At 36.1% G+C, this 24,346-nt stretch overlaps 1 protein-coding gene across 1 annotated transcript in view; it reads right to left on the bottom strand.

Annotated features, from left to right (window-relative positions):
• Window positions 1-24,346, bottom strand: part of sema5bb (sema domain, seven thrombospondin repeats (type 1 and type 1-like), transmembrane domain (TM) and short cytoplasmic domain, (semaphorin) 5Bb) — a 70,229-nt gene that overhangs the window by 12,031 nt on the left and 33,852 nt on the right. Inside the window, exons 4-13 of the mRNA XM_051897023.1 lie at window positions 21,192-21,291; window positions 21,017-21,062; window positions 12,584-12,646; window positions 11,930-12,242; window positions 11,066-11,351; window positions 10,048-10,183; window positions 9,706-9,913; window positions 9,319-9,526; window positions 3,599-3,716; window positions 707-891 (exon numbers count right to left, since the gene is read on the bottom strand). Coding sequence (XP_051752983.1) covers window positions 707-891; window positions 3,599-3,716; window positions 9,319-9,526; window positions 9,706-9,913; window positions 10,048-10,183; window positions 11,066-11,351; window positions 11,930-12,242; window positions 12,584-12,646; window positions 21,017-21,062; window positions 21,192-21,291 — 1,663 coding nt within the window. The remainder of the gene's footprint in view (window positions 1-706; window positions 892-3,598; window positions 3,717-9,318; window positions 9,527-9,705; window positions 9,914-10,047; window positions 10,184-11,065; window positions 11,352-11,929; window positions 12,243-12,583; window positions 12,647-21,016; window positions 21,063-21,191; window positions 21,292-24,346) is intronic.

Raw genomic sequence — 24,346 nt, 5'->3', positions numbered from 1 at the left:
ATAACCTTGTGTGTATTTCACAGTTTAAGTGCAATAAGATGTGTAAGAGAAATCAGTTTAATACTCACAGCCAGCTTTCTGTGTGCGTGCTTCGGATGTGTGCACTCAGAAAACCATATATCAGAAGTTTAAACTGTTATGGCTTTAAAACTCAGGTGAGTAATAGCCATTTTAAATTGATTAATTATCCTGCTTTATTACACTCTATATCAAATGTCTATTTCTGTTTTAATTACAGTGATGAATCAGTGTTTTCCATTAATTACATAGACTAATCTGTCCTGCCACAATTTTGTATTGAACCTAAAAGATCATTAACGTTGTGTTTTTTTGAGCCAATGCTGTCAATCAAACAGAAAACAAGTTTGCGATATAACTTATTGCGCTTATAACACTGCAAAGGCTATGATCTATTTAAATAGGTATATAGCTTAGTTTGTTGCAGCATGTTTCAGAGTGAAGCGCACTGTGCTCACGCAAGCAGCTCATGATTCACGTCTCAGAGCAACTCCGTCCACAGTACAGACAGTGCAGGCTTCACGTGAACAGCACGACGCACGCGTGTGATGCTAACGCAGGAGCCGCCAATAATGAGTCAGCGCTCTGAGGTTTTGTGTTTTGTCATTTTTTGGCTTTTGTCATTTTAAGTGTGGTCACTATCGTGGTCATTGTAAGGAAAAGATTTGGGTTAGAACAGTAAGTGTACCTGGAGCAATTGGCCACCTCTATGTTGGCTCCGACACACTTCATCCCTCCACACTGGGGTCGAGGGTTATCACAGGACCGAGTGCGACACTGACATGTGCTAATGCCTTCCCCTCCGTCATCATGGTTACAAGCCTGCCATGGTGACCAATGGCCAAAGCCACCATCTTGGGTAAGGTTCCGCTCCTACAAATTTAAATGCAAACGCTCTTAAGACAAGACACTACAGGGGAATAGGGTAAAAACTTCAACTAATAGATATCACCATACCTTCTCTAGTTGATTAATCAAAGTACATTAGGACAATTGTTTTGTATTACATGTATTTTTAAATGTTATGTTTATAATGTAAACAAGTATAAGTCTGCAATTTTATTTATTCCAAGTTATTCCTGATCAGAAGCTTCCATAAATATTCTGTTTAGTTTAATGTTTAATGGTGTGAATCACAAATATTTAGTCACACACACTCTGCAAGTTGGAACTTAGTTTTGATTTACACCACATCTGGGCTACGTTGTAACTATTTTACTTTTGAATATCCTTCAGCTCCGCCGCAAGTGTTTTTTGCTAGTTTCAGCTGACGCAGTTATCATTTTCACATCCTGCGCCAAGTTGTTTAAATAGCAAATGCATTGGCGCCCATTTGTGCGCCCATGGGTGTGCTGGTCTGAAAACGAGGTGTGTTCAGGCGCATTGTTGGCGTGTTACTATTTTAAGGCAACTGAAATAGACTGCGCCACTGACCAACTGAAATCTGGTCTAAAGTCAATGGCGCAGTATTTGTTTTGTTATTTAAAGAGTGCGTTAGTAATATGCGCCTATTGGCGGGTGCACAACACACGTACTCTCTTGGAATCTGGCTTGTCCCGTAGATGGTCTGCTCACGTGCTTTAACCTCGCGCACGAGCAGATCCGTTTGCTCAAGTGTTCAGTTCACTTGAAAATTCTGCCATGTAAATAGCGAATCCACCATGGAGCGAGCACAACTGGCTTTTAAAGGGAATGGGAGATGAGACTCTGATTGGTTTATTGCACGTTACGCCCAAAACAAACCCATTACTCATTATGAGAATAGGGACAACCCTTTTAGACTATGCGCCGGGCGCGCCGACCATTTTTCCCGTCCTTAAACTAGCAAAAGTGGATTTGGACACGCCCTAAGCACACTTGCGCTGTGCGCTTTAGACCATGCGCTTAGATCGTTAAAATAGGGACCCAAGTTTTTACAGAAACATCACTGATCAAGCCTGGCGGGACACCAAAAGCAACTCTAGGAATGATTTCTGCACTGCAGCCAACAAACAGTCTACAAAAGTTTGGGAAAACACTGACTAACTGTCATATGTTACTATGGAAACAGTGGGTATTGCCTATTAGCATGATAGAAAATACTTTTAGTGCATAGTATAAGTATACAACTTGGAACGAAGCCAAAGCTTCCACAGTGTTGTAGAAAATGAGGTTTGTTTATTATTGCTCCTCTGAGGATATCAACCATCAAAGATAATAGGAAATTTGTGATGTCTAATTATGGACCTAATGAAGTGTCAAGAGGGAACAGGAGTGACATTGGCCAGCCATCGTGCAGAACATCAGCGTGTAATTGACACTGTCAGATGAAGCATCTGGATCAGCTGGGTTAACCAACAGGCACTCAAAAAATAAGAGATTTTTGGTGTACTCAAAGAAAGTCAGAGTTGTTAAGAATCTGGACTTCAGAAGCTCTGAGGTGGAAATATAATCTTTGTAGAATAGAATAGAATAGAATAGAATAAATAGAAACATAACATAACATAACAACAGAAAAGAATAGAACCAAAACATTACAGAATAGAATAGAATAGAATGGAATGGAATGGAATGGAATGGAACAAAACAGAAAATAATAAAAGAGTATAGAATAGAACAGAATACAGAATAGAATGGAACAGTACAGAACAGAATAGAACATAATACAGCAGAACAGAAGAGAATAGAATAGATCAGAAAAGAATAAAAGAGTATAGAATAGAACAGTAGTATAGAACAGAACAGGAAGGAATAGAACAAAACAGAAAACAATAAAAGAGTATAGAATAGAAAAGAATACAGAATAGAATAGAACAGTATAGAACATAATACAATACAATAGAATACAATAGAATACAATAGAATAGAACAAAACAGAAAATAATAAGAGTATAGAACATAATAATAGAATAAAACAGAATGGAATAGAACAAAACAGAAAATAATAAAAGAGTATAGAGTAGGACAGAATACAGAATAGAATGGAACAGTACAGAACAGAATAGAACATAATACAGCAGAACAGAAGAGAATAGAATAGATCAGAAAAGAAAAAAAGAGTATAGAACAGAATACAGAACAGAATAGATCATTTTAGAATAGAATAGAACCGAAACATAAAAGAATAGAATAGGATAGAATAGAACAGTAGTATAGAATAGAACAGAACAGGATGGAATAGAACAAAACAGAAAATAATAAAAGAGTATAGAATAGAAAATACAGAATAGAATAGAACAGTATAGAACATAATACAATACAATAGAATAGAATAGAATAGAATAGAATAGAAAATAATAAGAGTATAGAATAGAACAGAACAGAACATAATACAGCAGAACAGAATAGAACAGAATAGAACAGAATAGAATAGAAAAGGTTAGTGTAGAATAGAACAGAGGGTCAACATAATTATCTAAGTAACGGGCTGTATTACAGAAACTTCCTATCCTATCATCCTACCAAAAAAGTTTAAGAAGCATTGATTTACTCCATTTAATCTTGCTGCTGTCTAGAAGAAACACCTGATATATTAAAGAGATGTCAGTTGTGATTTTTCTTTTCTGTGTGATGAGGTATTGGCTAAAAAAGTGTGTCTTACAGGGCACTTTGTGATGTCTTGGCTCCACTGGCTCATGTTGGAACTGTCCTCAATCGTCGTACAGCGCTTCTCTTTCCGGTCCCAACCGCAGTACGGATCCCTGGCGCCCAGACAATCCCTGCGGAAACACACAGATACAAACAGTCACAAATCAATGACAACATCTCAATAAATACCACCACAAAGCCATGAAGAGTGTGTCATGAGAACTTAACAAGAGAGAAAAAGGAGTGAAAGAGAGATTGGGCTGCAATTTAATTCTACAGGATACAGCACAGCTTAATAATGAGGAATAAATATCAGTGTGATTCAAGCATGATATTCCATAAACAAATAACTTACATTATATTAATAAATTATTAAAACTAATTCTGCACTTCTCATGCTGGATGACTCTCAGATAGTGAACACTGAAACTATAGTGAACATTTTGAAAATTTTGTCTATAATCTTAACATCACTTATATTGTCGAGATCTAAGTCAGAGATTAATCTGAAGGGTAAACATAACCTAAGCATCTGATCAAAACATGATATGATCTGACAGTAACTATAGAGAAGACACAACAAGAATCGAATCCTGCTCTGCACCTCCGGTGATTTATTACAGCTAACAGACTTGTCCTTTTCTCCTTGTGTCCTTTAGGTTCAATGGAGTGAGACAGTGTTATTAATTCAGAAGCATGTTTCATTATTTTAATAATGTGTCATTCTTAAGAAGGACGTAAAGTATAAAAAAGCAAACAATGTACATTACCAAATTCCAGCACATGTATAAAATCATATATACACTACCTTGCAAAAGTTTGAAATCAGTAAGATTTTTTTTTAAAGAAATTAATACTTCTATACAGCAAGGATGCAATAAATTGATCAAAAGTAACAGTAAATGCATTCATAATGCTACAAAAGATTTATTTTTCAAAAAAAAAAACTGGGCATGAAATTTACCACGGTTTCACCTTTTTCAACACTGATAATAATCAGAAATGTTTCTTTAGCAGAAAATCAGCATATTAGAATGATTTCTGTAGGATAATGTGACTAAAGACTGGAGGAATGATGCTGAAAATTCAGCTTTGCATGATGGGAATAAATTACATTTTAAAATATATTAAAATATAAAGCAATTATTTTAAATTTTAATAATTTCTCTCAATATTACTGTTTTTACTGTATTTTTAATCAATTGAATGCAGCCTTGGTAAGCAGCAGAGACTTTCAAAAACATTAAAAATTCTTACCGACCACAAACTTTTGAATGATACAGTCATATTTTGCCCCAAAATCAAACATAACAATGTTTCTCAGCGTCCTACTAATAAACTGAACATCCATTTACTACCCACCGGCAACATGAGAAAACTGCAAATCGTGCTGGAGATACTAAAAGCCATACAGAGAATACATTTACATAAATTAAAGGTTATATAAAATTATAATGACATGACTAAACACTTGCAGCTCAATCAGACTCTATAGATGAAAACTGGTATAAAATAATTAGAGTTATTTGCAACAATCTTGTGAGATCTGACCTTCTGCCACCTGTGTGTACATGTGCATGGGGAAGAATCTGTAATGAAATGACTTCTTTCCATTGCATCGGCATGCTAAACACTGAGTGGCTTCACAAACACAGTTTCATCACGTCTAGAACAAGTGTCTAACATCAAATGTGTCTGTCTTGTGTACCTCTGTGTGTTGTGCAACAACATCTGCGGCAGGAATTTAGGGAGAGAGTCCAAGGCATCACGGTCCTCACATTATGACTCTCTTCTACCTCTAAAGTAATTACCGCCACCCTCATTATAAGCACACACATGCTGCTAAACTGACAGATCACGTGGAAAACCTCATGCTGGATGAATGCGAAAAACAAACCCTTTTTAAACTTCTCTGATGTAACATGGTGTATTTTAAATATGGTGACATGCTACATCGGAGCTTCAAGGCCTTTTGCAGATTGGAAAAAAAAATGTTTTGCTTGATTTTATAACTCAATTCAACATGTTTAATTTAATTTGGGGTACAAAATCAAACAAAGGCCTTACAAAATCCAGCTCAGAAGCCCAATTCATCCATGTGGAGTCTAGAAGGAGGCCATTACTTTATGGATCTGATTTCTAATTAGATCTGTAATGTAAATGCAGTCATTTCCTGTGAGGTGTGATGCATGCATTATATATTTTTAATGATGTTCGACAATTTATAGGTGTTCTATTCTTAGCAGTGACGGAGAACACGATGCAGCAATTTTTTTAAATGACCTAGATCATCATTCATCTGCCTCTCGGCCAGTGGTGAAAAATTTATGAGATAATAATATCTCTGACTGCTCATAAGTACTGTCATTCACTTCATCTCCTTGAGCTCCACTTCCTGTCTGACTTCAAGGGCATTAGAAGCTCGGAAGGATATGTTCCGTAATCAGCCTTTGCCGTAATTTAACAGCAATTGTTCGTTTAGATGTCATGTGTGAACAGGTCAAAATGATGGCAAATGAGCTCTGGCAATTTAGTGACTTAAGGAGTTCTGTAGTGATACTACGTGATTGAAAAAGTTCGATCGTGTTCAAGGTTAGGATGCTCTGACTTCATGAGTCTGTTGTCAAAGAGTTTCAGTCAAAGCAATCACAATGTTCTAAAGAAGTTAACGCAATTATTTCACATGATGTTGGAGTCAAAAATCTTGGTGCATTCAGCACCAAATAAATCACTTGCAGCCATTTTTTTAATCTACTAGTAGTATACTTCTGGTGATTCATAAGCCATTCAACAGTTTAGGATCAGTAAGTTTTTGGTCTCATGCATTAACTAACATGAACTAACAATGAGCAATATATTTTTACGGCATTTATTAACCTTCGTTAATGTTAGTTAATAAAAATGTCCATGTTCATGTTAGTTCAAAGTGCCATTAACTAATGTTAACAGATATACAACTGATAAGTAAGCAATAAGGTACGAGAGGCTGTACTGTATCGTGAATATGTCACGACTTATTCGTGACTTAAGTCGTGACTTATTCAGGATACAGCACTAGCCTGAAGTACCTTATTGCTTTTATAAAACGGTTACCACAAAATACAAACATTAAAGCCAAAAATATGTATCAATGCAGCTTTCATGAAGTAAACTTTTTCTAAAAGCCTTCCTTCCACCGGAAAAAATAGTCCCTGACCTGTGAACAGCAACAGAAGTTACATTTTCACACCATTAGATGGCAGCAAAGACTGTCTTTATGAGTGTGTCAGTCAGTAGCGAAGACTTTTACATTGAAAAGACTGAATTGTTTTGAAAACGGAACAAGATGCAACTGACAAATGCTTTGACTAGAGCTGTCAGTCACATGAAAACCCCATAAATGTTAAAAGGACAAGATGATATATCGGACATTTAAACAGATTTTTTATTATGAACATAGGACTGACCTAAAGGAAAATGCTAAATCTGAACGCAGGTAATAAACTCGCTCACTCGATCTCTTTCTCACAATACTCTTCTACATAATACAGTAAGCTTCAATGAACAATATCAATTGAGAACATACAGTTTACATTGCTGAGAGTGGTTGCTAAGGGTGTTGTGTAGTGGATGAAGCGGTCATAGCCGTGTTTTATCGTGAATAAAACACAGCTATTGACCAATCAGAATCAAGGACAGGAACTATCCGTTTTATTTATTATGATAAATTATATTTTAAAATATATTCACATAGAAAACAGTTATTTTAAATTGTAATAATATTTCACAATATTACAGATTTTTCTGTATTTTTGATCAAATAAATGCAGCTTTGGTGAGCAGAAGAGACTCTAAAAACATAAAAAACAAAGTATACACTGATTTATTATTATTCAGAAAGCCTAGTTAACTACTAAAACCATAGGCGTAATTTGCGGGTGGGATGGGTGGGACATGTCCCCACCACTTTTTGCCAGGGTCGAAATTGTCCCCACAACTTTTTGAAACATCTAGCGGCACGGATGTATCTAATACAAAAGAAACATCTCTAGTTGAGTAGCAATTTGTTCGCTTGTGTTGAATAATAAGGCGATCTGGGTGTTGTGTTGTTTTTGAAATCATGTTGAGTGCTCATTGCCGCTGTTATCAGTGGCGCAAACACTGTTCTCTTGGCGCTCGTGCACACTGTGCAGTCTCCAGTCTTCAGTCTTAACGTTGTTGTGGAGACTCCTTCCGGTGAAATCACAAAACAGGGCGGATTAGAACCCAGAACCTCTGGCACGCTGAACAAAAACTCTACCACCAATCCATTAGGACAATCTAATACTAAATGCGGATCCACGTGTTTATTGACTAATGTAAATACTCTCGAGACTAACAATATATTGTATTATATGTAAGGACGAAACTATCATATTAAACATGAGGTCTATGTCAATAAACTTTGTGCATTTATTATTGTATTATTAGAATTACAATACACCACCACATACATTCCTGTCCCACCCACTTTTTGAAACAAAGTTACGCCACTGAATAAAACTAATAATTACAACCCAAATTCCAGAATAGTTGGGACATTTTGTGAAATGTAATAAAATCAAGAATCTGTGATTTGTTAGTTCTCTTAAACATCTGTTTAACTGACAAAAGTAGAGACTGTCAATGTTTTCATTGACCAACTTAATTGTATTTTGTAAATATAAACAAATTTTGATTTTGATGATTGCAACACACTCCAAAAGAGTAAGGACAGAGGCATGTTTACCACTGTGTCACATCACCTTTCCTTTTATTATACTTGTCAAATCATTTGGGAATTGAAGATACTAGTTGTTTCAGTTTTGCATGTGGAATTTTTGCCGAATCTTGCCTGATACAAAACATCTGCTTAACAGTCTGTGATCGTCATTGTCTGATTCTCCTTTTCATGATGTGCCATACATTTTCAATAGGAGACCAATCTGGACTGCAGGCAGGCAGTCAAGCACATCCACTCTACAGTGTAGAGTGTCTAAGAAACCACTCTGATGTAGGCCTGACATTGTCTTGCTTTCCAGGAAAGATGTCATCTTGATGGCAGTATATGTCCCAGTATACACCTATACGTCAATGGAACCTTCACACATATGCAAGTCACCCATGCACCCCTATATCATGACAGATGTTTGCTTTTGCACCTGTCAACGATGAAAGTCTGGATGGTCACTTTCGTCTTTGGAACTGAGAACTTTTTTGTCAGTTTTTCCCAAAAACAAGCTGAAACGTGGATTAATCTGACCACAGCACACATTTCCACTGTCTTTTAGACCATCTGAGATGAGCTCGGCCCCAAAGAACTCGGCGCCATCTCTGCATTGAACAGATGTGTAGCTTTCTTCTTGCATAACAGAGATTCAAGTTGCATTTCTTGATGCAGCGGCAGACTGTGTTAAGCGACAACGGTTTTCCAAAGTACTCCTGAGCACATGTGGCTAACACAGCAGCATGACGGTTTCTCGTGTAATGCCGTCTGAGGGCTCGAAGGTCACGCACATTCAACGGATGTCTTTTCACTTTTATTTTGCCTCTGTCCCAGCTTTTTTGGAGTGTGTTGCAGCCATCAAAATTTGTTTATATTTTCAAAATACAATTAATTTGTAAACAAATCACAGAAAACAAATCACAGATTCTTGATTTTATTACATTTACAAAATGTCCCAACTTTTCTGGAATTGGGGTTATAGTCCTAGTGTGTGCATGTGTGAGACTCACTGGTCAGTTTTGTAGTTGGAGCATCTCTCCAGAGGGATCTTCAACACTCTGCTGGGAAGTCCCACGAAAAGAGACCTATCGCTGTGCAGAATCTGCAGGTTTAGGATTGGCTCCTGCTTGTTTTCAGGGAGAATGTTCATCTCCTCCAAATAACATCCACGCAGACTCTTATTATTTGTGGACAAGGCCTTAATGATGGTGCCGTGCTCTGATTGGTCAATGAAAGAAAACAGCTATGATTAGAAGTATTTCTAAACATCCCCGCTGAAAAATCCAGCATTGTTGTTCACCAGTATAAGGTATGTTTGGCATGCTGGGACTAGCATGGGATGCTGGTTGCTGGTTTTCTTTGAAAGCATGCATGTCAGATTTCTTTGCCTCCCTGACCTGTGCCGATGTACATGACGTGGTAGAGCGTGTCCCTCCCCTGAACAATGTCCACAGCCAGTCTGGAGTAACGGATGTTGTCTTGCATGACCAGAGGATCTGTGGAAATGGGCTGAACCACCTCGCTCATGAGGAAGAGTCGCTGAGCATCCTGAAGACTACGCTCCGTTAGATTGCCGCCTGGACCCGAATCATTCACTGTCCCACACTGGCAGGAAAAAAAGAGGACGTTAGAGGGAAAAAAACGAATTGACTACTGTATATGGTGCCAGAACTCTTGAATAAAATTGTAAGTTGGCTTCAAGGAAAAAATATAATGTTGCAGCAGTTAATTTCCTTCACCTGAAAATTTGGGATGGGATTGGGAGTGGAAAGCCAGCTGGTCCGAGGGTTCTCCTGATAACGAAAGGGTCCGTTAAAGGCCTGTGTAATGGCACTGAGGTTAAATGCACACACTGCTGACGCAGCAATGCTGTTCCTGTGAAGAGAAACGAGAGAGGGAAGTGAAGGATTGTGCGGCGCTGTAAATACAACATTAAAAATCTTAAATAGAAAAACAGTACCAATTAAAAGTTTAGGGTCAGCAAGATTTTTTATGTTTTTATGTTTATGTTATCTTATCTTATCTCTTAATGGCTCAGAAGTTTCTTATGTTCACCAAGACTGCTTTTATGTGATCAAAAATGCAGTAAAACAGTAATATTGTGTCTAATCTTTTGAATATATGAATAATGCCACTTTTCATCAATTTAATGAAAGTATTAATTTATTTTAAAAAAATTACTATCCCCAAATTTGTAGTGTGTACATAGTGTATATATGTATATATATTGTATATATATTTTCATATACAGTACATATACAGTATATATATATATCTATATATATATATATATATATATATATCCCAAAACGTGTATTCATTCAGAAACGATATTAAGTCACTAATATTTTCACTGGCAAAATTGAGGCAATAACAAAAACAGACAATATTGTGTCTAAAATATAACACAATATTAACTTCTTATTTATTTAACTTTTGTATAAAATCAATATCACATTTGCACTCATGCTATTCGAGACAAAAACAGCACTCGTGTGATATTGCACTCGTTACTCTTGTGATATTGCTTAATTATATCATATTATATAAATATGACTCTAACAACAAACTCTATCTTGATATCTTGATTTTTAGGGTCATTCTAACTGCATCTATAGGCTAAATGTTCTACTGGTGACGTAAAAGAAGTAATTATGTTTTGTCACAAAGCTTGTGCTGGACTAAAGAAATTCCTGCTGTGTGACTGTTGATCTTCTATGAACTGCAATTTCAGTAATTGATGAAGAATCCACTCACACATTGGTGGTGAAGACTCCGTAAATGAGATCTTGCTCAGGGAGGTAGAAGGTGCTCTGCAGCTCATGGTAGTAGAAGGGAACATCTCCAGAGCGGGAACAGTTCAGTCGAGCCTTCATGAAGGTGGTCCATGTGTCTTCCAGCAGGAAACGACCACCAATGTCATTCTGACACACGCGGGCCACACGAGAGAAGACAGTCTTACCACAATCCTGTTCTACTGCGTTCTCTCTAAGAAAGAGGTATGTGAAGCGGCCCACCTCATATGCAGAGACAAAGTGAGGTTCTGTGGAGAGAAAGGGGAGGAAGAAGATGGATATCTCACTTTCAGTGACAGCGGTATGGTTTGACATCACAAAATATAATACTTTTAAATCACTTTTTTTCAATACATAGCCATAAATAGAAGTGCAACTCACAAAACCATGTCCAAGTCACATTTTACCCCAAAATCAGAAGAAAAAATAAGTTAAATAAGTATTGTGCTTAAAGAAATTTAACAATATTTAACACTATGAAGACTTGTGATATTATTTTCCCTCAAAATTACAATAAGCTTATTTGATTATTTATTGATTTTTATTAATTTTCATTCATTTGATCTTTATCACTGGAAAAAATGATGTAATATAATATTTAATGCAATGATTATTCTCAGTAATGAGAATTTAGGTCAAAATTAGCTGAAGTGTCACAAAAATAATGTCACAATGCAAAAAAGGTCCTAAAGTAGGCTTCATTTTCTTTTAGCAAAATATAATTTCTTATACAGAAATTTAGATTTTGGAATGCAATATGACCTGGACACGTTCTTGATAGGTTTTGTCAGATTCACTGATAAGTGTGTGTGTTGTCCCACTGTACCACTGAGCCATTTGGAGTTGTACTGGGCGGTCCGCAAGGGCGGCATGTTACCCAGGCTGCGGTAAATAATAGGGTCACGGCTAGAGAAATCAGTCACTGTGGCAGCATAGACTTCTCCACTCTCTGTTATCATAGCTGTAGAGTTGTGTCGAGGGTCGTAGGGACAGCGCGCCACCCCGCTGATGGACTCCAGAACACTCGCAATGTCAGTAATAGGGCGAGTCGTACAGATGGGCATGAAAGCGTTAGTCCCACAGGTAAACAAACGGCTGCCGTTCAACAGGAGGACACGAACATAGTTCTGACACTCATCCTGAGAGGAGGAGAGGAAGTGAAGTAATATTTCATTTCACATACATATGAACATATACACTCTATAACAGGGGTGTCCAAACTCTGTCCTGGAGGGCCACGGTCCTACAGAGTTTAGCTCCAACTTGTCTCAACACACCTGCCTGAAAGTTTCTAGTATGACTAATTAGACCTTGATTAGCTGGTTCAGGTGTGTTTAATTGGAGTTGCAGCTAAACTCTGCAGGACAGTGGCTCTCCAGGACTGAGTTTGGACACCCCTGCTCTATAACATACATTCATTCACAGAGCTTTATGTTAAACCAAACACCCCACATCCCAGGGTTCACCTCTCCCTTCTCACCTCTGTCTTTCCTTTGCTCTGGCAGGACCTTCTGGTGGTCTCGTCTACGCCCCATTCTGTGGCCTGCAATGAAAAACCAATTAACATCACTGTAAGAAGTTAAGCTGTCGAGACATGCATCCAGTCCTGTGCTGTGCTAAAATTCACACCCATCCTTTAACTTAGGGTTTCCCAAACTGTGGTTCTCGAGGGAACTCCAGGGGGTTCGTGAGTTGATGAAAAGCTGTAACTGTTTTATAAAAGCAATAAGGTACTCGAGGCTAGTGCTGTATCGTGAATAAAGTCACGGTTGAAGAGCGCTGTTAGGCACGAAGTAAAGCGAAGTGCCTGCAACCCCTTCAGCCGTGACTTATTCACAATACAGCACTAGCCTCGAGTACCTTATTGCTTTTATAAAATAGTTACCACACAATACAAATATTAAAGCCAAAAAATATGTATCAATGAAATTTTCATGAAGTAAAATCACTAGAAGCCTTCCTTCCGCCAAAAAAAATTGTCCCTGACTGTGAACAGCAACAGAAGTTACATTATTACGCCATTAGATGGCGGCAAAGACTGTCTATATGAGTGTGTCAGTCAGTCGCAAAGACTTCTATATAGAGTACCTCAGGGATGACGTGTTTTTGTAGGCCAACCAGGAAATTAGCGGCGCATGAGTTCCCTCGATCGAAAACCTATGCATTTTTCCCATAGACTTTTGGAAAATCGCAAAAAAAAAGCTCTGTGTTTAACAAAGGGTTATGACACTTACACGTTTTGTCTATCAAGATAATCTTTACAAGTTAACACATAATTTATACATTTTGAAGCCTAAATAAAGTCATCAGATATAAAAAGCTAACAGTAACGGACTACAGCACACCATGGTCGCGGATCAACGTCACCACCACTAAGCTTCCTCAAAAAACATTAAAAACATGCTCGCTGATTATGATCTGCGCTGTGTATGAATACTTATCCACTTTTTCCATGAGAAATGCTGTCCAAATGTCCTGTTTGTCATGATGATGTCTAAAGTCCCCGCCAAAGGAAGTAGTCCATTTTAGCAACTTGTTAGCAACTGCCGTTTTTAAGACACAATAAAGGTTTAAAAAAATCACAAGTGGGTTATAACTGGTGTGTTTTATGTCATAGATCAAAACGTGAAAATATTTAGAGGCTTTGTTAACTACAGACCTTATTTCAGGTGATTTAGCAAAAACCCATTCAAAAAACCCATTGACTTCGGGGTGATGGAACCGGAAGTCCTAAAATGCTAACTCGCTTCCAGGTTTTGCCTACAAAAACATGTCATCTCTGAGGTACTCTATTGAAAAGACTGAATTGCTGCGAACACGGAACAAGACACAATTGACAAATGCTTGATGCTATCAAATGATAGATGCTATCTATACACTATAGCATATTCGTAGTACTGCCTTAAATTTATGCTTTTTAAATTTAAAACATGATTGTATTACAAGCAAACGGGATAAAACTGAAATCATCATCTGTAAACAGATGTAAACAGAAACAGATGAAACTGAGACAAACTAAATCCAGAAGAACTGTGGCCGTGTCTCCAAGACACTTGAAGAAACCGACCTGCAAAGTTACAGTACTGTGAAGAGTTTAAGGCATTTGTGTAAAAATGCTGTAAAGTGAGGATGCTTTCAAAAATACTGTCATAAATAGATTTATTTATCAATTAACTTCAAATCAATATTTGGTGTGACCACCCTTTGCGTTTAAAACAGCTTTTGTCCAGGCACACTTGTGCATCATTTTTCAGGTAGCTTTGCAGGAAGGTTTCTTCAAGCGTCTTGGAGACACGGCCACAGTTCTTCTGGATTTATTCATGTAATCACAGACGGACTCAATGATGGTGAGATCAGATCTCCATGTGGAGCACTGGCTGTTGTCAGACTCCTTGTGCATTAAAAAATCTCACTGGATTATTACAATTAATGGCAAAATGATTGTTTGGAAATGTGAACTGATATTTCCTACTGACACACTACAACAAAATAAATAAATAACTGGCTTAAAACCCTTTTGGGGGGGTGAAAATACTGGCGTGCCTAAGACTTTTGCACAGTACTGTATATATATATATTTTTTTTATTTTTATATTTTCCATTTTCGTTTTAAATTTAGCTAAAATTTGTGTAATTTTGTGTTTTGTCAATTTTATTAGTAGTTGTTTTCTTATAAAAAAAAAATCTATATAAGTTAATCTAAATGAAAAATGTTGTTTTCTCAGTTTTTTTATGGTTTATTTTTAGTTTTAACTATAATAACCCTAGCATGAAAATGCAAAAGTGTTATTGAAAGATCTCATGGGTACTTCACGTAAATATTTTACATCAAAGGGATTCAGCTGACAAAACTGTTCTGGAATCCCTGCTTTAACTGACAAAACAGCACTTTAACATGCCGGATGCATGATGGTTTCTGCATAAGTACTTTGCAGCAATGTTACAGAAACAACTCATACTGTAACACTCCTCTTTGCCACTTAGAGCCAGACAGAACTAGACTCAACACATTAACAGCTGTAGAGAGCAACATCAGCATGTATGGTCTGCTTAAGACAGCAGATCAGCGTGTGTTTGCATGTGGATGTACAAGAAATACCTTGATATTTAAAAGTCAAGCTTTCTAGTGCAAATCAGAAAATTGGAATCGTTTCAATGATTCAAATGAATCAGCTTACAAAACATTCATCACTCAGCTGTAAGAACCAAGTAAAACTGTGACGTGGGTGATATGTTGGAATGATAAACACAGTGATAAACAACTGCATTTAAATATTTATTTCATTGCAAAAATTGTAAAAGGTCACACAGGTACTACTGTTTACTGATGATTCTAAGAAATTCGTAAATTGTTTACTTGAACCAGTTCATTTAAACAAACTGTCCAAACAAACAAACTCATTAAAGTGAACCTATCAACATTCCTTTTACCTTTAAACAGCCATGACGACAAATCCAAACCTCTCCTGTTACTATGGCTTTGATTTACATTTAAGGAGGCAGAATAGCATATAAATCTATGAAAGATATTGAGTCATGGGAAGCTCTTCTATTCGTTCAGCTTCTTTACTTAATGAGAAGAAGGTACAAAACACACAATAATAGAAGACAAAAAGACAGAAGATGGAAAGTTTTGCTGCAAATTCACAATATGACTCTATGGCGAGGCAGATGTGTGAAAGAATTGTGTGACATTTAATTAGGGAACACTGGACGGTTTGTCCTAATCGCATTCGTTCACTTATCTAAAACGAAAACCCTTGAATGTGTTGTTTCACTGGTTTTAGACGTTCTTCCTCTCTTTTGTTCTTTGTCCCTCCCTCTCATTTCACAGGCTGCTTTGTCATGTTTATCTGTGTTGTCATTGCCTCAAAAATAATGATGTAGACCAGAGTCTCACACACATGCACACACACACACACACACACACACACACACACACACACACTATAGAATGAAATAATAATGATGGTTTTGTATTGGTTGTGACCCTTACTGAAGAATTGTGAGGATCCCAGCAGACCCTGAATAGAGTTAGAGGAGTGGAAAGGTCACAGATAAAACAGCGCTTTACAGATTAACGTCTGTACCGGGGGAAGTTTTATGACAAAGATAATCACAGCCAGATCTAGATTATTAAACTCACACTTTCACACATTAGGGTGAACCGAGTCAAACTTAATCCCAAAATTAAAATATACACTACAGTTCAAAAGTTTGGGGTCAGTAAGACTTTTTTGTTGCTAAAAAACGAATACTTTTATTCAGCAAGGATGCATTAAATTTATCAAATATGACATTAAAGACATTTATAATGTTACAAAAGATCTCTATTTCAAATAAATGCTGTTCTTTTGAACTTTCTTTTCAGCAAAGGAAAAACATATAATGGTTTTTACAAAAATGCTAAGCAGCACAACTGTTTTCAACATAATAATAAATGTTTCTTGAGCAGCGAATCAGCATATTAGAATGATTTCTGAAGGATCATGTGACACTGAAGCCTGAAGTAATGATGCAGAAAATTCAGCTTTGATCACAGGAATAAATTACATTTTACAATATATTCAAATAGAAAGACAGTTATTTTAAATTGTAACAATATTTTACAATATTACTGTTTTTACAGTATTTTTGAACAAATAAATTCAGCCTTGGAGAGCACAAGACATTATGAAAATATAATTTTTAAGAAAAAAAAAAGTCTATTTTTGCATTTTTCCATGAAAATTAAGTCCCACCCCAATTTGCAAAAAAAAAAACATTTCATTCTCATTTTTTTGGGATATAAACATTTGCTAAATGACAAAAGGTAAATATCATTGATGCAAAGTGAAAAAAATGGTATATTATTTAAAATTGTAAACTAAAGTGTCTATAGATTACAATAGATTTGTAGTACTGCCTTGCATTTATGCTGGTTTAAATTTAAAATTTCATCGTATTACAGTCATTTTTACCGTAATATATAAGAATTACTCTATTACACTAATGAGAGTCCAATGAGAATTGAAAAAAAGGGAATTACGAAAAAGTAAAATTCCCAGAATCATTACAATAAAGAGCACCATTACAACAGCGAGTTTATTTTGATGGCTCCAATTACAATTTAGCAGCAAATGGACAATAACTGAGGTGATATACTTGACTGACAGTTTGAAATGTAAAAAAAACAACACTGTACACTGAGTGTTCAAAGACAGACACACAGTTAATGGAAGTAATTTAGTTTGACGGTTTTAATCTTGTTCCTATTGCCATTTGTAAATATTGTAAAAATGCAATTCTGAGCATGATCAATTATTTTCCTTAAGTGCTTTCACTGTTTAGTGGTAGTTTGAGAAGTTTTAAAAGCACCACTGCATACACTAAAAAAAGAGGCTGAAGTACATATTTGATAAGTGACATCTGTGCTTCCACACTCTCGAAAAGCACCAGGCGTTCTGATGAGCACAAACCCATCTTCAAAGAAATTGATTACACATCTTCTGACAAACTGCATCTGTTCATTTGACTTTTGCAGACTACATTTCATTCTTCTTGTTTAGGGGAAAGAGAGAAACAAAGAGAGAGAGAGCGCAAGGGTTCAGAAAGCAATCATCAATCTAACCGTGTCTCTGAAGACGTTTTCATTTGAAGGGCAGGATTCACCCTGAAAAGATCTTGAGGGGTCAGACTTGTGTCACCTCTGGATGTTGAGGGGGTTGTGTTTTTTCTCCAAAACACTCAAAATCTTCTCATCCTTGTCTTCCCTACCAGGCACGATAATTTGACCTCAGCTAAAACACTCTTATCTGCCCTTTCTATCTGTCTCTGAGATCTGTTCCTCTCAACAGTGAAGTGGCTGACGCAGAACCATCATTACACCAGAAAGATATCAAGTGAGATATAATAAATCATTGACATGAGATCCAACAGATCCAAACATCTTGTTATCAGTGTTGGAGGTAATGCATTACAAGTAACTTGAGTTACGTAGTCAGATTACTTTTTTCAAGTAACTAGAAAAATAATGCATTACTTTTAAATTTACACCAAAATATCGGAGTTACTTTTTCAAATAAGTAACGCAATTACTTTGTTTTCTCATTTATTGACTGACAGCTCTCCTGTCCCCATGTTGAGAGGAATCGTGAGTAATGGTGCATTGCTGTGTGAACATGGATATTGTAGTTCTAGACTAAATGTGAGCATGCATTTACTCATCTCAGTTGCACAAAAACAGATTCAGTATTCCTCAGAATGAATAAAAACAGTGAAATGGAAACTCAGAATATTACACAAACCTGCAATAATTAAATATGTTAAATAACACAAATATACTTTATGTATTTAATCTCACTTTATTAACCAATGTCTTTGCTGCTGACTGTTGATGATCCAATTCAACCATACTAATAAGCAAAAATGACTTAAACATCACATTTGAGTTTCATTTTTGTTTTTATTGATAAAGCAAGAGTGTTGAACGTTTTTCTCATGTGTCCTATTCTTCTGGAATCCAGAATGGCAGCACAGCTGAAAGGTTAGTTTAAGCTGCGCCCTCTACTGTACAGGCATGAATTTGCATTTCCTTCAGCCTTTAAATAATGGCGCAAATACCAGTGAATTAACTAGTGCAAATCTTAGTAAATCACCTTGCATGATTCATTTAAATACTCTCCTCCCATAAATTTTGCGTCTGAAAGGGAAACTCCTACAAATGCAAATGCAATAAAGTCAGCCGCAAAAATAACCCTGTCCATGCCTTTGCAGCGCAAATTTTTCACTGCGTGTCATTAATAAATTCTGACGGTATTTTTTTTAATGGTAAAAGAGGGTTTGCAAGTTGTTAGTAAATCTGGCCCTTAGAGTTAAAGGGCCTTTACATTTGCCAAAAACTAGAACTTTTTTTTTGTTGTTGTTGTTAAGCCCAGCCCAGGTGAAAAAAAGTAACGCAAAAGTAATGTAACATTACTTTCCATAAAAAGTAACTAACTAATGCAATTAGTTACTTTTTAGGGGGTTACCACAATATTGTAACGCAATTCTTTGTAACTTGTACTTTGTAACTTTCCACAACATCATATTGTATGTTTGACTAGTGGAATACAGTGCGAGTTTTCAGAAAATCTGTGTAAAAAGTCATTATTTTTGAAACTCAATTTGGTGATGCTAATGGTGCAATTAGATTTTTAATACAGCTGCTTCTCGAAACTTCTACTTTAAGCAGTGATCTTCATATTATTAGACTTTTCAAATTTGTTTATCGGTATTACTTCAGGCACTTTAAATATCCCAGCGTGGTGAATTTTGAATAAATAAAATAAAATAAAATAAAATAAAATAAAATAAAATAAAATAAAATAAAATAAATAATTTAATAAATTATTTATCAATTTTAAGCAAAATTACAGCTAGTCCATAGCTTTTTTTAAGCATTTTTGTCAGCATTTTTAATATATTTTGTAATTTCCACTCAAGCTGTAATTTTGCCATTTAATTCATTTTTAATTGTGTAAGTTTAGGATACATAAAATGTTCACTATGGAATTATTTTAGCAAATGATTATGCCTTTTTATTATAAAATGTCATTTGCATAATGAATGGTGATTTGAGATGAGCTGGAAATGACATTTGTTCATGATGGATCAACATGATATAACATAATTTTGCTTAAATGTATGTGAAATATGTAAATTCTGAATGATTTCTTTCAGAACAGATATGTACAGGACTGCAGTGAGGAGCTTGTCACACTGCCGTGTGTGTGTTTGAGTGTGTGTTTGCTCGAGGGGTGACTGTGGGTCACTCTTGTGGACACAGGATCAGGAGGTCACTTTAAATCACTGGATTCTGACAGATTCTTGTGAGATCTTCCTCCAGGGCGTCACCCCCTCTCAGGGTTACGGTGAATGTTTATAGAGTTCACCAGGGTCTTCAACAAACACCAGCAAAGTCACTCTTAAATATCACACAACCGCTCAAAGCTTTCAACAGGCATGTCACGCAAGCACAACACAATCTCAGCGCTCCCACCACACAGTAAGTGCAGCGGTGGTCTCGAATATCCTTCAAGAAGAACAACGCCAATTTGAATCCACTCCCATATGAGATTGCTGTCTACTGGCAGCTTCTCACCTCAAACGCAGACAGGCTGTAGCAGCAGACAAACATAAGAGTACAGATGTCTGCTTGTTGAAGAGACCATATTCTACACTTTATTGGCTTGTGAAGGTTTCTTGCACCAAAAACAGTTTTCCATGATCATGTGTGATCCTTAAGCCCAAAAAATACTCTTTATAAAAAATTAAGAACAAAAATAAAATAAAATAAAATAAAATAAAATGAAAAGATTTTATTACCCTGATCCAAAACATTTTCTACCCTATGTCTGATTATTATGCCTAAAACATACTCTACATAAGGATAAGAAAACTATGATAGAAATTTATTTTTTGTGAATTAATTATTCTATTAAGAACAAAATAAAATAAAATAATAATAATAAATAAATCATTTTTGATGTATCAATTATTTTGGGTTCCTTTCAAGAGATTCAGAGGAGAGGAGGTCAAATCAGGACGTTGAACATGATGCAGCTGTCTTGGAAGTCAGTGCTTCTCAAACATCTGCACAATAACATGCTACTGAAGGTGTGTGTGTGTGTGTGTGTGTGTGTGTGTGTGTGTGTGTGTGTGTGTGTGTGTGTGTGTGTGTGTATGTGTGTGTGTGTGTGTGTGTGTGCTTGATATTTCAGCTTCTGTGCGTCAGCACTTTTGAACATGTGGGCAATCATAGTAAAAGACTGAGTCTGTGCGTGTCTGGCATTGGATGAATTAAATGGACAGTGCTGGTTCTGCATTTCTAGAGACGTCAAGATGATTGAATGGACAGATGGGAAGGAGAATGAAGAGAAAGAGAAAGTACTACCTGCAGAAGAGAGACGTTGCTCAAACTCAACCGGAAGAGATGATTCCTACACAGAGAGAAAGATACTTTAGGTTTGACAGGCTCAATTGGGCTTGTACTTCTGTGTTTCTGTGTGTGTGTGTGTGTGTGTGTGTGTGTGTGTGTGTGTGTGTGTGTGTGTGTGTGTGTGTGTTACCTGGCTCCCACTATCAGCTGGTTTCTGGTGAGGTCGAGTGCGAGCGGCGAATAGTCATTCACTCCAGGCAGAGAGAAAGAGGACAGCCATGGGCTCAAAGCTACGGCAGAAAAGAGCCACAGGTGACATTTAGACAGTTAGCCGTGAGCTTGAACGTTTGATCTGTTGTTTAGCTGCTGTTTTCCACTGTTTAGACAGATGTTGGAGAACATGTGCAACACTAATCCCACAAAATTAGAAAAATCCCATAAGTAAACTCTATGCAAATGATGATGTGGCGACTATCAGCATTTACTCTTCATGTTGCTGTGAGCAATAGCACTGTTCTGTATGATTTGTCTCTGCACACAAACAGTTCTGATGTTTAGCAAACCATGCCAGTAACTGTCAAGATTGTAAATGAGTTTGATTCATGCATTAATAATCTTGTTCATGATAAGATGCATTATCCACTGATGCAATTTACATACAAACACTTTTTCCCTGCATAATGTGATAGAATGACATCTTTGTTACTGAAATCTATTGTACAGTTATACTATCATTGGAAAGTTTGGGGTCGGTAAGACTGTTTAACGTTTTTGAAGTCTCTTATGCTCACCAAAGCTGCAATTATTTGATCAAAAATACAGTAAAACGATAATATTGTTATCTTATTAAGATGTTATTTTATTAAACTTTAAAATAACTGTTTTCTATGTGAATATATTGTAAAATGTATTCCTGTGATCAAAGCTGAATTTTCAGCATCATTACTCCAGTCTTCAGTGTCACATGACCCTTCAGAAATTATTCTAATATGCTGATTTTGTTTTTAAGAAACATTTCTTATTGTTTTCGATGTTGAAAACATTGGATCAACATTGCTGAATGAACATTGTTGTTGAAACTGTGATACATTTCGGGATTCTTTGATGAATAGAAAGTTAAAAAGAGCAGCATTATTTGAAATAGAAAGCTTTTGTAACATTAATAAATGTATTTACTGGTCATTTTGATTAATTTAATGCATCATTGCTTAACAAAAGTATTATTTTCTTTAGAAAAAAATTTTACTGACCCTGACTTTTGGACGGTAGTGCATGATCAGATTTTTAAAAACTATAGCAAGTTACACAGCCCACCAACAATGTTTTTCGTACATTCAGAGGCAGAAACAGCTGCTGGCAACCTGGTGAACTTCAGCTGTATTTGTGAAGATACTTAATATATGCTGTCCTAGAGGAACATTGAGAGAGACAAGGGAAAGCAAGGGTTGGGAGTCCAAACCACACACACGGACCATTAATGAGGTGTGATGCTTATGAAACCAGACGGCCAGTCACAACATCAGCCACATACGAGAAAACAACACAACCCACATACAGAAAGGCAGGAAGGAGGTGAAAGGATAGCTGGCAAATTCTTGTAAAACTTGCGAAACTTGTACAACCTTCACAAAAAACAAAACATCTGGATACACTACTTTCACGCTACTTTTCAAAATAATACACTGCATAAAATCATTTTAGTGATCTGAATGTGCACTGCCAAACATTTTGACTTCAATAAACATCAGTGACGACAATGCTGCTGTGCTTCTTGTTGGAGGTAAAGGAGAAGATACAGGGAGCCTAAAAAGTATTTGGGCACTTAAAGGTCCAAAGGTGCTTATTTGCCAATCAGAACATTTAGCCAATTAGAAAAGCTCTCTATCTGGAGTTCAGTTCATGCATTCGGGTTTGTTGACAACAGCTTGGCTTGTATGTCTTTTGGGGAAAGAGTTAAAGGGATGGGGGCGGTCTTCACTTTTAGACTTCTTTTTCTGTTTGCCAGATTGTATGTTATGAGAACAGTGAAATCTTAAGTAAAAGCCAAGACAGACCATGCAAGACTGACTATCTTTCATGTCTGACTGTACAATATACAGTACTTGTCAAAAGTTTGGAAACATTACTATTTCTAATGTTTTTGAAAGAAGTCTGCATGATATGATCAAAAATACAGAAAAATCAGTAATATTGTGAAATATTATTACAATTTAAAATAATGGTTTTCTATTTTAACATACTTTAAAATATAATTTACTCCTGTGATGCAAAGCTGAATTTTCATCAGCCATTAATCCAGTCTTCAGTGTCACATGATCCTTCAGAAATCATTCTAATATGCTGATTCGATACTCACTCAGTTATTATCAATGCTGGAAACAGTGCTGCTTAATATGTTTTGGAACCTGTGATACTTTTTTCAGGATTCATTGATAAATAAAAAGTTTAAAAGAGAAGCATTTATTTAAAATATAAATATTTTCTAACAATATAAGTCTTTACTATCACTTTTTATCAATTTAACGCATCCTTGCTGAATAAAAGTATTAATTTCTTTCAAAAAAAATGAAAGAAAAAAAAGACTGACCCCAGACTTTTGAACGTTAGTGTATATTGTTACGAAAGATTTCTATTTTTTAAATAAATGCTGATATTAAACTTTTTATTCATCAAAGAATCCTGAAAAAAGTATCACAGCTTATAAAAAAATATTAAGCAGCACAATTGTGATAATAAATCAGCATATTAGAATGAGTTCTGAAAGATCATGTGACACTAAAGACTGGAGTAATGATGAAAATTCAGCTTTGCATCACAGAAATAAGTCATATTTTAAAGTATATTAAAATAGAAAACCATTATTTTAAATTGTAATAATATTTCACAATATGACTGTTTTTTCTGTATTTTTAATAAATGCAGGCTTGATGTGCATAAGAGACTTCTTTCAAAAACATTAGAAATAATAATGTTTCCAAACTTTTGACCGGTACTGTACATCTTCTAGTAGTTAAAACTTTGGTCAGTTTTTGTGTATGAAGTTAGTTTTTGCCATACGAGGAAAGTAAAGAAAATTAGTCTCAGACAGCAAAATCGCGGTCAAAAAAATATACAGTGTGAACCAGGCTTGAATTTAGTGGAAATAAGCAAAAGGTGACTTAAGTGTCTAAATACTTTTTGGCGGCCACTGTAAATGAAAACAGTGACTAATGATGAAATGTTCAGACAGGAGCAGTTAGGATGAAGAGAAGAAACATTGTGTATGGAGCCTATTAGTTCTCCAAACAGTGCTGAAGTGAGCTTTGCTGTAAATCAAAGTCGTTATCACCCAGAAACAGACGACTA

The sequence above is a fragment of the Ctenopharyngodon idella genome, chromosome 6 (assembly GCF_019924925.1).
Source record: "Ctenopharyngodon idella isolate HZGC_01 chromosome 6, HZGC01, whole genome shotgun sequence".
In the NCBI taxonomy this organism is placed as follows: domain Eukaryota; kingdom Metazoa; phylum Chordata; class Actinopteri; order Cypriniformes; family Xenocyprididae; genus Ctenopharyngodon; species Ctenopharyngodon idella.
The sequence above is the reverse complement of the archived record's forward strand: the minus strand, read 5'-3'. Positions and strand labels throughout refer to the sequence as shown.